Raw genomic sequence first — 15,735 nt, forward strand, 5'->3', positions numbered from 1 at the left:
CGTCTAACTAGATAAATTAGGACCAAAGGTGATAAGAACTTGAAGCTCATCCCTTCTTAGTTAATGTACTGCAGTTTACTCTTCTCTATGCTCTGAGGGGGAGTATGCCGATTGGATCTGTATGGTAAAAACCCTGTGTTATGGGAGAGGCTGTCCATCACCTCCCACCTCCACGTTCATCCATCTTCTGTTGGCAGTTTGAAAATAGCAATAGTGGGAGTCTTTACACCAAGGAAGTGGGCAGACACCACAAATTAGGGCTTTATTTTTTGCCCCTGCTGGGCTGGTTATTAAACATTTACTCACACATGCTGATGTATCCTCATTCTCACTCTCTTGTTCAGTTGCTTAGTTGTGTCCGACTGTTTGCGACCCCATGGACTGTAGCACGCCAGGCTTCCCTATCCATCACTCCCAGAGTTTGCTCAAACTCATGTCCATCGAGTCGGTGATGCCATCCAACCATCTCATCCTCTGTCATCCCCTTCTCCTCTTGCCCTCAATCCTTCCCAGCATCAGGGTCTTTTCCAATGAAAGATGACCAAAGTATTAGAGCTTCATTCAGCATCAGTCCTCACAATGAATCTTCAGGGTTGATTTCCTTTAAGACTGACTGGTTTGATCTCCTCTACCTTGAGTATAAACATGCCATATCCAGACCCAGTGCTCAAGATCTGAGACCTTGCCCTTCACCTCTTCTCTAACCCTGGTCCCTCCAGCCATGAATGACCAAGGCAGAGTGTAATCACCTCCTATTCTCTCGTTTGGGTTCCTCCCCCACAGGCCTGTGCATCATCGAGTCTGTGTTTGAGGGTGAGGGCTCGGCCACTCTGATGTCCGCCAACTACCCAGACGGCTTCCCAGAGGACGAGCTCATGACGTGGCAGTTCGTCATCCCCGCGCCTCTGCGGGCCAGCGTCTCCTTCCTCCAGTTCAGCGTCTCCAACTGCGTGAAGAAGGAGGAGCGGGTGGAGTACTACATCCCGGGCTCCACCACCAACCCCGAGGTGTTCAAGCTGGAGGACCAGCAGCCCGGGAACATGGCCGGGAACTTCAACCTCTCTCTGCAGGGCTGTGACCAGGATGCCCAGAATCCAGGCATCCTCCGGCTGCAGTTTCAAGTTTCCGTCCAACATCCACAGAATGGTAGCAGTAAGTGAGCCTCACCTTCCTTCCCCGCCCCCTCCTCCTTCGTTCCTTCCTGGAATCTCTGCCTGGGGTGAGGTTCCTTCCTACTTCTCGTCTGTAAGTCAGTCACACTTGGACTCCGGACCCTGTAAGACTTTCAGGAAGTGTGTTGCTAAGGCAGTGACACCAGGTCACTGGGTGAACGCGGAGCATGCCGCCATTTCAGCACAACAAGCTGAGACGATCCTGCGTTCAGGGTGCTGAGTTGTTTTTAATGAAGACATTGGAAGGTTACCTTCTAGAGCTCATATCTTGACTGACCCTCCAGTGAATCAGTGCTAGTAACACTTGAAATTGTTTGTGTATTTTTGGCTACGCGGGTCTTCACTGTTACAAGCAGGCTTTCCCTAAGTTTCAGTGAGTGGGGGTTACCCTCCATTGTGGTGCACCGGCTTCTCACAGTGAGGGCTTCTCTTGCTGGGGAGTGCAGGCTTCAGGGGCACGGGCTTCAGTAGTTGCTTATGAGTAGTGGCACCCAAGCTCTTCCTGGAAGAGGGATCGAGCCTGTGTCCCTTGCATTGGATTCTTGCAATCCATGGGAGACGGATTCTTACCTGCTTTACCTGCAGGGAAGTCCCAAGAGTTATCTTCATTTATTGATGACAAACCAGACGGTTCAGAGAGGTTATGACACTAGCCCAACATCACACAGCTTGCCAGGAGCAGAGCAGGCTCAGAGCCTGAAGCCTGTGCTTCTGGACCACACAGAACCCCAGGTCAGTGAGGTTGTGTATCATTCCACAGACATTTACTGAGATGCCGTGAACCTAGAAAAGGGCTGTCAGGGCCGAAACTACAGCAAGGCAATGTGCCCAGGGCACAGCATTGGAGGAGGCCCCAGCTCTGAGGAGCACACTCTCACAGAGCCCCTACCCTTGTATCGGTATGAGGTCAGCCCCTGACAGCAAGCACCTCCTTAATACTTGCTCCCTGGGTTCCCTTGCCTCATAGGAGGGGAGTGGCGTGGATGTTGAGAAAAAGGTATAGGATGAGTTCAGAGGGGCTCTTCTTGGGGGTTGTCTATGAGCTGGAGTCACAACATAGTGAGTTGTGACAAGTGGCCTTGAACCAGGACCTCTGTGACATGTGCTAAGGATGGATCCTGCTCACAGGCTGCTTCTCATCCTTATTTTTATCAGTATTTGCTTTGGGAAGTAGGCAGAGAAAATGAAGTCGGAGTCTGGACTGGCAGGCCTGGTAAATATCTGCCAAGTGACCACACGGGATCCACTCCCAGATTTGCCCATCTGATGCTGTCTTGGGAGTGCCCGCTTAGCACCCACTTGGAGCCCGGCTCCTGGAGAAGCTTCAGTTCCATCATATCTTGACCCGAGATTCCTTCTAATTCACAAGAACCGTGTACAAGGCATTACGTTATATATACGTGTGTGTATGTCCATTGATGACCCCATTGTCACAATGTTAGCAGAATGTTGAAAACAGCCATCAGAGGAATCAGAAATGGACTGGGTTTGAGTTGTAGAAGATGGAGGGATTTGTTTACCATCTCAGTCTTGGTGAAGTGCCGCTGATGAATTCTATTTCCTGTGACATCAGCTGGGTTGAAAGCTACATCTGATCAAATCATTAAGCATGCTGCTACCAGCATCAAGAAGGATACGGCTTTAGTTTTGAGGTAAATAGTTGTTAACTGCACTTTAGATGTGTTTAGCCGCGTCAAGGCTTTACATCAAGCAGGGTTTGCGTTTTTCTAGACGACTGAGTGAACCTGGCTGGCAGAAGTACCTTTTTTATTTGATTTGATTATTTTTGGTTGCGCTGGGTCTTCACTGCTTTGGGCGGGCTTTTCTCTAGTTGCGGCGAGCGGGGGCTACTCTTGGTTGCGGCGCATGGGCTTCTCACTGCGGTGGCTTCTCCTGTTTTGGAGCACGGGCTCTAGGGCACGCAGGCTTCGGTAGTTGCGGCTCCTGGGCCCTAGAGCACAGGCTTAGTAGTTGTGGCTCATGGATTTAGTTGCCCCTCGGCATGTGTGATCTTCCCAGACCTGGAATCACACCTGTGTTCCCTCCGTTGGCAGATGAACTCTTACCCACTGTACCATCAGAGATGTCCAGCAGAAGTATCTTTTTTTTTTTTTTTTTTAAATTTTTTTATTAGTTGGAGGCTAATTACTTCACAACATTTCAGTGGGTTTTGTCATACATTGATATGAATCAGCCATAGATTTACACTTATTCCCCATCCCGATCCCCCCTCCCACCTCCCTCTCCACCCGATTCCTCTGGGTCTTCCCAGTGCACCAGGCCGGAGCACTTGTCTCATGCATCCCACCTGGGCTGGTGATCTGTTTCACCATAGATAGTATACATGCTGTTCTTTTGAAACATCCCACCCTCACCTTCTCCCACAGAGTTCAAAAGTCTGTTCTGTATTTCTGTGTCTCTTTTTCTGTTTTGCATATAGGGTTATCGTTACCATCTTTCTAAATTCCATATATATGTGTTAGTATGCTGTAATGTTCTTTATCTTTCTGGCTTACTTCACTCTGTATAAGGGGCTCCAGTTTCATCCATCTCATTAGGACTGGTTCAAATGAATTCTTTTTGACGGCTGAGTAAAATTCCATGGTGTATATGTACCACAGCTTCCTTATCCATTCATCTGCTGATGGGCATCTAGGTTGCTTCCATGTCCTGGCTATTATAAACAGTGCTGCGATGAACATTGGGGTGCACGTGTCTCTTTCAGATCTGGTTTCCTCAGTGTGTATGCCCAGAAGTGGTATTGCTGGGTCATATGGCAGTTCTATTTCCAGTTTTTTAAGGAATCTCCACACTGTTTTTCATAGTGGCTGTACTAGTTTGCATTCCCACCAACAGTGTAAGAGGGTTCCCTTTTCTCCACAGCCTCTCCAGCATTTATTGCTTGTAGACTTTTGGATAGCAGCCATCCTGACTGGTGTGTAATGGTACCTCATTGTGGTTTTGATTTGCATTTCTCTAATAATGAGTGATGTTGAGCATCTTTTCATGTGTTTGTTAGCCATCTGTATGTCTTCTTTGGAGAAATGTCTGTTTAGTTCTCTGGCCCATTTTTTGATTGGGTCATTTATTTTTCTGGAATTGAGCTTCAGGAGTTGCTTGTATATTTTTGAGATTAATCCTTTGTCTGTTTCTTCATTTGCTATTATTTTCTCCCAATCTGAGGGCTGTCTTTTCACCTTACTTATAGTTTCTTTTGTAGTGCAAAAGCTTTTAAGTTTCATTAGATCCCATTTGTTTAGTTTTGCTTTTATTTCCAATATTCTGGGAGGTGGGTCATAGAGGATCTTGCTGTGATTTATGTCGGAGAGTGTTTTGCCTATGTTGTCCTCTAGGAGTTTTATAGTTTCTGGTCTTACATTTAGATCTTTAATCCATTTTGAGTTTATTTTTGTGTATGGTGTTAGAAAGTGTTCTAGTTTCATTCTTTTTTTTTTTTTTTTTTTTTTTAGTTTCATTCTTTTGCAAGTGGTTGACCAGTTTTCCCAGCACCACTTGTTAAAGAGGTTGTCTTTTTTCCATTGTATATCCTTGCCTCCTTTGTCAAAGATAAGGTGTCCATAGGTTCGTGGATTTATCTCTGGGCTTTCTATTCTGTTCCATTGGTCTATATTTCTGTCTTTGTGCCAGTACCACACTGTCTTGATGACTGTGGCTTTGTAGTAGAGTCTGAAGTCAGGCAGGTTGATTCCTCCAGTTCCATTCTTCTTTTTCAAGATTACTTTGGCTATTCGAGGTTTTTTGTATTTCCATACAAATTGTGAAATTCTTTGGTCTAGTTCTGTGAAAAATACCGTTGGTAGCTTGATAGGGATTGCATTGAATCTATAGATTGCTTTGGGTAGAATAGCCATTTTGACAATATTGATTCTTCCAATCCATGAACACGGTATGTTTCTCCATCTGTTTGTGTCCTCTTTGATTTCTTTCATCAGTGTTTTATAGTTTTCTATGTATAGGTCTTTTGTTTCTTTAGGTAGATATACTCCTAAGTATTTTATTCTTTTTGTTGCAATGGTGAATGGTATTGTTTCCTTAATTTCTCTTTCTGTTTTTTCATTGTTAGTATATAGGAATGCAAGGGATTTCTGTGTGTTAATTTTATATCCTGCAACTTTACTATATTCATTGATTAGTTCTAGTAATTTTCTGGTAGAGTCTTTAGGGTTTTCTATATAGAGGATCATGTCATCCAGCAGAAGTATCTTTAGAGATAAAATTAGTTGAGGCTGGGTGCCTTGAGCGCTCTGAGTTTCTGGACATCTCCATCTTTGAAACCCAACGTGGACCCTAAATTTCAGGACATTATGTAAGGCAGCCAGCTGTGTGCACTCACACATTTGTCAGGTTCTATAAATATGTCTAAAGACAGCTTGTCTTGCAGGCAGCATAGCCCGATGGTCAAGGGCACTCACTCTGGAGTTGGCCTCCGAGAAGTTAAAATCCTGGCTCCCCTACTAACTATGTGAGCCCGGGGAAGTCACCTCACTCCTGTGTGACTCAGTCCATCTTCCAGTGGAGCTCGTAGGCCTGCCCTCGTAGGGGCGCTGTGAGATGCAATGAGGCGGCACTGCCTGGCAGGTCGTAAGCACTGTCTGAATGTTATCTTGCCGGGTGCCAGGTCAGGGAAGGGAGGCAGAGTCGAATAAGACACAGCACTTGTCCTTAGAGGTTAGCGGGCAATCCAGAAGGCAGACGAGATTTGTAGGGTGCTGTTGGTCCCTTCCCAGAGGAGGTTCTTCTATTTTCTTTTCATGTCTTGTTGATTTTATTGTAATAATTGCAGTCTTTGTGCCCTGTTGGTATAACGTATGGTCACCGTGTGGGTGGCCGTTTCTCCACAGGCTCCTCTGGGGCTGCAGTGGATCGCCATAGGGGCCCAGGACCCCCGGTACACTGCAGCACTGGGATGGGCGAAGAATCTTCAGGGCTGGGTCTCTTGGTTCTGCTCCAGCCAATTCTGTCTGTTATTTTCATGCCCTCTCAGTGTCAGCTGGTGGTAACAAATGCCGGTTGGTCTTGTTTCTCACTTTCTTGCACAGATGATAGACGTTTCAGAGGAAATTTTGGCTGGCATCTCTACCCACTTGGCTGTCTTCCCCACCTTGGCACTGTCTCTGCACTTGTATTGGCAGAGGGGTCCTCGTCTCCATCCTTTCCTGAGTGCTGGTGGTCAGCTATTCCCTGCTTGTGGTTGGCTGTTCGGTGCTAGGAGCTGGTTATTCCACACTTGTGGTTGTTCTGTACCCATGGTTGGCCAGTTCATATCTGTGTTAAACTCTTATGGATTGCCAGTAACTTCAGCCATGCTGGAGCCTCCCATTGTGTCCGTGCCAGGGTTCCTGATCTCCCTACATATACCTTCTCCTAGGCAATGAAGAGGGCCTCCCAGGTGGCACAGTGGTAAAGAATCTGCCTCCCAATGCAGGAGACCCAAGAGACGTGAGTTCGATTCCTGGGTCAGGAAGATCTCCTGGAGCAGGGCATGGCAACCCACTCCAGTATTCTTGCCTGAGAATCCATGGACAGTCCGTGGGGTGGCAAAAGTCGGACACAACTGAAGTGACTTAGCACACTCACATGCTAACTTGGGAACAGCCAGATGGAAGAGATGCATGCATATGTGGGAAGGAGGGCAGAGCTCCCAGGCCCTCTCCCCAAATCTCCACATGTTCACCTACCCAGGAACCCCCCAGAAGCAGTTTCAGGGGCATGTAACGTGATTTAGAGCAGGGAGTGTGCCTCAGGCTTGGGGGGGATACAAAGAGGAGACTCGTGACAGAGCCTGGCCCTCCTGCCCAGGAGGCCCCAGACAAGATGTACCCCTTGTGGCCACAGGAAAGAAACACAAATGTGCTGTTTATGCTGTTTCTTTTTTTTAATTTACTTTTTTTGGCTGCACCAGGCAGCATGTGGGATCTTAGTTTCCCAACTAGGGATTGAACCTGCACCCTCTGCATTGAAAGCAGAGGGTCTTTACCATCAGCTGCCAGGGAAGTCCCTCTGCTCTTTCTCAATCTTGGAGATGAGAAAGAAGCTGGAGGTTTTGGTGGGGCGGACTTCAAGAGCCTTGACCTTGCTTTGTCCCAGCAGAAGGAAGCAAGTGCCCAGACCACCACGCCAGGAGCCCCATGCGAGTGGTTTGCGCTCATCATACACCATGTCCCGATCATCCATCTGATCATCCATCTGATCATCCATCTGTCCATGTCTGGGTCCTGCTAAACTCCCCATCGGGCATCTTGTCTTATTTCTCTATCTTCCTACTCTCAGCAGTTTCCAGCACATTCCAGGCCCTCCAAAAACTCTGTTGCACTACTTTCAACAGGCCGCCTCTTGTCCAAAGTGGTTCAAGACCCAGATGCATGCTCCAAAGGCACCACCCCTCAGAAGGGGCAAGGGTGGCGTCCAGTGGTGGCAGCAGGAGCCTGGCTGCAGGGAAGCTGGACGAGGGCAAGAGCATAGAAAAGGAGCAGAGGCAGAGCTGGGAGACCTTCTCAGGCCACACAGGGCGGCCTGAGTCATAGGGTGGCCATAGTCACAGCCACCTTGCAAAGGCAGAGCCTCGGCAAGGGCAGAGGCAGCTGTCAGAGGCCCCCAGACCCTTACCATCCGTCCATCCAGTAGGACCTGACTACAGTGGGCTCAGACTGCCAAAATAAAAACCCAGCTTATGAGTTTGGACAGTAGGCAGCACTACATTGAACCTGACTGTCCCCTCAAAGCCCTTCTCTCAACCTCTCTACTTTGCTGAAAATATGAACTAGGCTCACACTAGACCCAGACAGCTCCTGCAGAGATTATCTTTCCATGACTTGACCACAAGCATCCTGTGTGTTAAGATGAGTAATGTACAAGCTGCCCCGGACTTGAAGAATGACTGATCTAGCCAGTTGTGACCAGATGTGTGAGCACAGATAGCCTATATTGCCCCAAACCTGCAGCTTAACCATGTCTGAGATTGCCAGAGAGCTTGATTCACATTTATCTCCCCCAATCACTAACTCAATGGACATGAGTTTGAACAAACTCTGGGAGATAGTGAAGGACAGGTGAGCCTGGCAGGCTACAGTCCATGGGGTTGCAAAGAGTTGGACACGACTGAGCAACTAACATTTTCTACCTTCTGGAAGATACATTGACTTGCTCTGAAAATACCAACAGACTAAGTGTATCTTCAAGCCCTGTGGGTTTCCAAGTTATCACGATTCAAATAAGGTAAATGGACGTGAGTTTCCAGCATTGTATATCACATGCTTCCAGTGACTCATCTGGGTAAACGCTGGTTGCAGAAGCAGTTACACTGCTGCTTTTTCAGCTTTCATATCCACCAGAAGCCACCTGGAGCCCTTAACTAAATGTTGGCTTTGCTTTTATTTTTTATTGGGTAACTCCTGCTCTAAAAATTCAAACATCACAGACAAAGCTAGAATCCGCCTGACTATCTGTATTGTCCCTACTGCCAAGACCGCCTCCCAGGGTAGCCACAATCATGTGTGTGCTTAGTCACTCACTCATGTCCAACTCTTTGTGACCCCATGGAGTGTAGCCCGCCAGACTCCTCTGTCCATGGGATTCTCCAGGCAAGAATACTGCTGTGGGTTGCCATGTCCTCCTCCAGGGGATCGTCCCAACCCAGGGATGGAACCCAGGTCTCCCGCATTGCAGGCGGATTCTTTACCATCTGAGCCATCAGGGAAGCCCGTAACCACCATTATGAATTTGTTATATTTCTCTCCAAATTTTTTTCTTTTCGTTTAAAAAGAAATGTATATAAGTATGTATATGTAGAAACAGCTATTTCATTTTACATAGAGACTTTACAATCAAATAATGTCAGTCTAAATATGGTTCTACAGCTTGCTGTTTTGCCTCATACTGTATCTTTTTAACTGCTGTGTGATATTCCACTGATGAGTTTCCTGGTCTGTTTAACCATTCCAGTATTATTCCGCTGACTATCACTGGTATACAAATGTGGGCATAAAGGCTAGCTCATCCAACTTGGGCAGGACCTGCCCAAACCAAACTTCATTTCAAATGGCAACCCTCCCCCGCCTCAAAAAAACCCCACATATCCACACCTTCCCCCCACCAATTATCTTTCTCCATATCACTAATCATCTAATATGATTCATGATTTTCTTTTTTTGTCTGATTTGACCACTACACATTAGAATATTAGCTCCATGAGGGCAGAGATTTTTTTTGTATGTTTTGTTCATTATCCCAATGTCTACAACAGTGCCTGGCATACCGTAGCAACCCAATAAAGATTTGTTAAATATGGTTGAAAAAAAAATGTGGGCATATATCCCCATGTTACACTGCTGGATTTATAGGGGTGAAGAGTTTTTTTTTTATACTATACTTTTTTTGTGGCTGCGCCACATGGTCTTAACTGCGGTATGTGGGATCTTTGCTGACATGTGCAGAATCTTTTGTTATGGCATGTGGGATCTAGTTCCCTGACCAGGGATTGAACCCCGGCCCCTGCATTAGGAGCCTGGAGTCTTAACCACTGGACCACCAGGAAAGTCCCACTATATTTTATTTTAATTTGCTTTTCTCTAATTACAGGCAATATTATAAGTGATACTAAGAACCCTTCACATTTTGGATATTTGGACATTTATATTTCCTGTACTGCGAATTGCTCAATCATTCTGTTACAAATATTTTCTCCTAGTGTGTGCCTTGTCCTTCAAACATTATTTATGGTACCTAAGCCAGATAGACATTTTAATCTTTTTTTTTTTTTTGCTTTTATAATTTGTGTTTATTCCACATTTAAAAAGATAATCTCTTTGTTTTTATTTTGGTGACTGCTCTGAGGCACCAGTGTAACATTACTCTTTTACTCATGGGAAACACCATTCTCTTGGCCTAGCCTATGAAGTAGTTCATCTTTTTGTCATTTATTTGAAATGTAGCATTTATTAGAGACTAAATTATATCTGTGATTCTATCCTGTCTATGAATCCTCTCTCCCTGTACTAATACCAATTAATTACTGTTCATAGTAGGAGAATATTTAAATAGGTGATGCTACATCTCACTTGGTTGACTAAGATTTAATGAATATTTTAAAAGATTAGTGAGTATGAAAACTGTATAGTAAAGTAGGTATATCTGTACAAAATAATAAAGTAAAAGCTGAGTATAAAATTTTATATAAAAAAAAATTTTATATACACTGTAATATGCATGTAGATGAACAAGGACTAAAATGAATTTGAAGAAATGAAGTACTTCCATGAGAGTGGTAGAAATGCAGTCCACTCATTTTCTTTTTAAATTTTGTTTCAAGGTGTTATAATGTCATCTTACTAATAAACAAACTTCCCGGCATTCCCCAGCCACGAGAGGTTCTGTGCTCATTTTTGCCTTCACACAGGGATGGTCCTGACCATTCTTCACGCCTGTTTTGTACTTGTGGTTCCAGATAAAACCTACGTGGTTGACTTGAGTAAGGAGCGAACCATGTCTCTGTCCATCGAGCCACGGCCCAGCAAACTGAAACGCGAGTTTGTCCCCGGCTGCTTCGTGTGTCTGAACTCTCGGACCTGCAGCACCAACCTCACCCTGACAGCTGGCTCCAAACACAGTATCTCCTTCCTTTGTGATGATCTGACACGCCTGTGGATCAACGCCGAGAAAACCATAAGTATGATCCTGCCCTGTCTCAGTGGGGTCCGCTGGGTGGGTTGTAAGTGATCTGATCACCAGCAGGGCAGGGTGAGCAAGGGCAACCAGGAAGCACAGAGTGAGGTAGAGACACACCTCCTTTTAGGACCAGCGGCCTCAGTGCGGACAGGCTTCCTTCAGAAGCAGGTAGCATCCCCCATGTCCATGCTCACGTCTCCCCTGCCCAGCCTCCAGTCTCCCTCTTTTGAAGTCCTTGTAGCCTTCCCTAACCTCCCCCATCTGCACGCCCCCTGCTTCCACTCTAATGCCCGCTTTTCTTCTCTTGCATAAGAGCAAGTCTTGAGGTCGAAAACTTTGGCTTCTCCCATTTTTTAAAACCCCTTTAGTTACTAGCCGTGCCAGACGTGTGCTCGTCACATAAGAAATGTTCCATCAGTGGAGAGCAGCAAAACCTAGAGGCACCTCCCTCCTGGGCAACCATCATCTCTCACATGGATGCTCTTAGGGTCTCCACCGAGGCATTAGCTGGGGCCAGGAGAGGTGAAGCAGCTAGCCCGAGGCCACCCTGATAGGAAGCAGCAGAGCTGAAACGCCAGCTGAGATCTCCCCAGCTCCACTCTCTAGAGCTCTAGTCACTGAGCAGAACTGCTTCCCCACTGGCAGGGACGCTAGGCAGCACAGTTGGGTGGAGGGAAAAAATCTATACTCGGCCCACGTGGCACTTAGCATCTAAGATACAGGTTGTCTGAGAGATGAGAACTGGAGCAAACAAGAAGAGACATTTTCAACCTTGGCTCCTCCCCAGAAGGTGGTCTGCCAGTTTGGTGCAGAGTAGGAAAACGCGAGCAGGAGGTGAGCTAGGAAAGGAGCACCAGGGAGGCAGGAATGAAGGAAGAGGAGAGACCAAAGGGAAGAGCGAGAACGCCTCGGGCTAACTTGAGAGCTGGAGAGGATGCGCTTCCGGTCTCCTCCCAGCCGAGAACCACCCGCCCCTCTTCCGCAGGCTGCCTGGACCACCGGTACTGCCGCAGGACGAGCTACTCGCTCCAGCTGCCGCAGTCCATCCTCCAGCTGCCCCTGCAGCTGCACGACTTCACCTGGAAGCTGCTGGTGCCCAAGGACAGGCTCAGCCTGGCGCTGGTGCCGGCCCAGAAGCTGCAGCAGCACACGCACGAGAGAGTCTGCAACACCAGCTTCAGCTACCTGGTGGCCAGCGCCGTGCCGGGCCAGGACCTTTACTTCGGCTCCTTCTGCTCCGGAGGGTCCATCGAGCAGATCCAGGTGAAGGAGAACATCTCGGTGACCCTCCGCACCTTTGCCCCCAACTTCCAACAAGAGAGCTCTAAGCAGGACCTGACTGTGTCCTTTATCCCCCACTTCAAAGGTAAGGGCGTCTTTCACTCTCTCCCCTTCTCCATGCCCCGTAGCCTTTCTTGTTGGAGAACTCACTTTGCTTTTGTGATCGACTTAATTGTCGATTTGAAGAGAAAGGGGTACCTGAGTGGCTGTTCCTTTTGCAAGGTGAGGAATCCTAATCCTGACTTTACCATTAGGCTAGTGAGGACAATTCCAGGAGTTAGAAATAAGTCTCTGACATCACTCTCTGACAACAGGAGGTGATAGCTGGTAGGCAGCAGAACAAATAATCAGGTCTCGAGCCTTTTTTGGAAGCAGACAGGGCATAAATGAGAACTAACCATAGTCTCAAGTCCTGGATTCTTGAGGTGGTAACATAAAAATCCTTATGCAGACATTTTTATGATTCTGCTTTGACAGTTCAGAATGTGGCTCAGAGGACACAGAGGAAGGAATATGGGGAGAGAGATGAATCTTTGGAGCATTCTCTTGCATGGGGGAGCAGAGCCCTCCTGGGAGGCCAGTGCATGATCTTCTCAGGCAGTAAATGAGGTTTAAATCAGTCACAATGGGTGAACTCTATATGGCTGATTTTGAAATTCACAGTCTCCGTTACAAAGTTTTCAGTTCAGTTTTGTATTGACCAAGAGTTTAATTCAAGGTTTACTCCATAGTTTTGTTCTCAGAGCCATGAGTGGGAGGGAGATGAATCTTTGGCCGGTGAGATTAAGGTCAGTCCAGGCTGCCTGGCATCTTCTAGGTGTCCAGAGAAACTCCTTCTGGGGAGTCTTTGAAAATAAGACACACCGTCCTCAGTGTGGAGGGTTGGGGTTTTATCTCCCCTGAAAGTAAGGAGTGAACTAGAGACCCTTTCAGCTTTGCCATTCTAGAATTCCTCCCAGAACCTGAAGTTTTCTAAATCTCCAAAATAGAAATCAGTATATACCAGTCCCACCCTGGTGCAGAGCATTAGATGAATGTTAGCTCCGCTGAGGGCATATTTCTTTCTTTCTTTCTATTTTTAACTTTTTTGGCTGTGCCGTGTGGCATGTGGGATTTTAGTTCCCCAACCAGGAATCAAACCTTCGTCCCTTGCATTGTAAGGCGATTCTCTTACTCGACCACCAGGGAAATCCTGAGGGCATTTCTGAAAAGAACCTGAGATAACCACCAGTTTGGCAAACTGGCCTGTTTTGTGTTTGGTTGGTTTTGGTTTTTTCAAAAGGCCTGAGAACCTACTTGGAGACTATTCTTTTGCTGACCGATATGGTAGCCACAGGCCACGTGTGGCAGTTTACATTTAAATTAATAGTAAATGAAATTAAAAACTCAGTTCCTCAGTCACACCAAGTACCTTCCAAGTCTGGCAGCAGACACCTGTGGCTGTGACCACTCTCCTGGCCAGTGCTGATCCAAAGCCTCTCCGTTGTGGCGGGATGCTCTGTGGTCTGGACACTGTAACATCATCTCCTCCACCTTCCTGTTCTCTCCATCTTTTTAAAAAATAATTTATTTTATCTATTTTTGGTTGCACTGGGTCTTCGTTGCTGCCTGCGGGCTTTCTCTAGTTGTGGCGAGCAGGGGCTACTCTTTGTTGCGGTGCTCGGGCTTCTCATTGTGGTGGCTTCTCTTGTTGCGGAGGACAGCCTTTAGGAGCTCGGGCTTCAGTAGTTGCAGCACATGGGTTCAGTAGTGTGGAGCTTAGTCGCTCTGAGACATGTGGAATCTTCCCGGACCAGGGATAGAACCCGTGTCCCCTGCTTTGGCAGGCAGATTCTTATCCACTGTAGCACCAAGGAAGTCCTGCGTTCTCTCCATCCTGATTGAGTGGAACAACATCTGAGTGGATTCTCTTCCTTTTCCTGCAGAAGAAAGTGTCTTCACAGTGACCTCAGACACGAAAAACAAGGTCTACCTGCGGACCCCTAACTGGGACCGGGGCCTGCCATCCCTCGCCTCGGTGTCCTGGAACATCAGCGTTCCCCGCAACCAGGTGGCTTGCCTGACCTTCCTCAAAGAGCGAACGGGAGTGGTCTGTCAGACCGGGCGTGCATTCATGATCATCCAAGAGCAGCGGGCCCACGCGGAGGAGATCTTCAGCCTGGAGGAGGAGGTGCTGCCCAAGCCAAGCTTCCGCTATCACAGCTTCTGGGTCAACATCTCCAACTGCAGCCCCATGAGCGGGAAGCAGCTAGATCTTCTGTTCTGGGTCTCACTTTCCCCGAGGACCACGGGTAAGGTCTTTTGCAGGGGCAGGGGAGGGTGGACAGCAAATGGGTGGCTCAAGAGTCGGGAGCAAGCCTGGAAGGCAAGTCAAAAAGCACGGATTTGAGCCCTGGCTGTCCATCTATCAGTTAGCTATTGAATCAGTAATGCTGCATAACAAACCGCTCCAGAACGCAGTGGTTTAAAAACAGCCGTTTGTAATGGCTCACGTGTTGGCTGGGCATATCTGGTCTGAGCTGGGCTTGTCTGATTCATTCACCCAAGCACCTGTGGGCAGCTGCCGGTGAGCTAGAGAACTTTATCAGTCTTGACCAAACACTCTTACCTTCTGGGGCCCAGAAAAGATCAGCAGGGCCAACTGGGATTCCTGGGCTCTCCTCCACGTGGTCTCTTAGCCTGCAACCCGGGCCCCTTCTCATGGCAAAGCCAGAGAGATCCAAGACAGGCTGGGGGAAGCATGCTAGGTTGCCTGACGCTTAGATTAGAAACTCATACCCCATCCCTGTGACAGCATTGGTTTGGTCAACCCAGATTCAAGGGGTGGACAGGTGGACTCCACCTCTTGGTGGGAGGAGCTGCAGAATCACACAGTAAAGGACATGGTTCAGGGAGGGGGGCAGAAATAGGGCATTTTTTGTAGTCAATCTACTACTAATCTCTTTCTGACATAGAGAAAGTCTCTTTTCCCCTCTGACCTTCCTCGTCCTCCTTCTGTAGAGAATAGATGACTGTAACTACCCTGTAAAATTTTCACTGGGCTTTCAGAGTTGGTGATTCAAATGTGAGGACCTGGAAAGTGGGACACAGATACATGACACTGGCACTTTTTATCCAGTCCAGTGAAACGTCAGAATCCTTGAGTGCCCTCGGTCGTGAGCCTCAGAGCCACGATGAGGATTTTAATGCTTTTATGCCCAGAGTGGCAGCATCCACCGGAGAGTTTCAGGTAATCTGTGCTGGGGCCATGTTTGTGCTTTATTCCAAGATAGTCACAGAGCATCACAGAGTGTTGGAACCATGGAGATTTGTTCCCTGACCCCTTCCCTTTTTGATGGTCAGATTGTGTATCCACCCAGGTGGATAGATTGTGACCACCCAGGCCACACAGGTGGTCAGCAGCAAGAAAACTGACAGAGACCGGAAACCACATGTGAAAAGCTCTCCCACACTCTCAGATTAGCGCCTGGGTTTTTTCTTCTCTTCCATTCATTTTCTGTCATTTATTTCTAGTCCTCTTTTTCTCTCATCTCACCTTTCGTTTTCTTGTTGAGCAAGCCAGAAAGTCTAAATCCCAATTTGGTGCAGGGCTCTCTCT

The 15,735-nt window shown here is 47.4% G+C and overlaps 1 protein-coding gene across 1 annotated transcript in view; it reads left to right on the top strand.

Moving 5' to 3' along the window:
• CDCP1 (CUB domain containing protein 1) overlaps positions 1-15,735 on the top strand; it is a 59,447-nt gene that overhangs the window by 36,478 nt on the left and 7,234 nt on the right. The window contains exons 4-7 of the mRNA XM_043885908.1: positions 784-1,152; positions 10,636-10,857; positions 11,842-12,222; positions 14,063-14,428. Coding sequence (XP_043741843.1) covers positions 784-1,152; positions 10,636-10,857; positions 11,842-12,222; positions 14,063-14,428 — 1,338 coding nt within the window. The remainder of the gene's footprint in view (positions 1-783; positions 1,153-10,635; positions 10,858-11,841; positions 12,223-14,062; positions 14,429-15,735) is intronic.

Source organism: Cervus elaphus, chromosome 24, assembly GCF_910594005.1.
Source record: "Cervus elaphus chromosome 24, mCerEla1.1, whole genome shotgun sequence".
In the NCBI taxonomy this organism is placed as follows: Eukaryota; Metazoa; Chordata; class Mammalia; order Artiodactyla; family Cervidae; genus Cervus; species Cervus elaphus.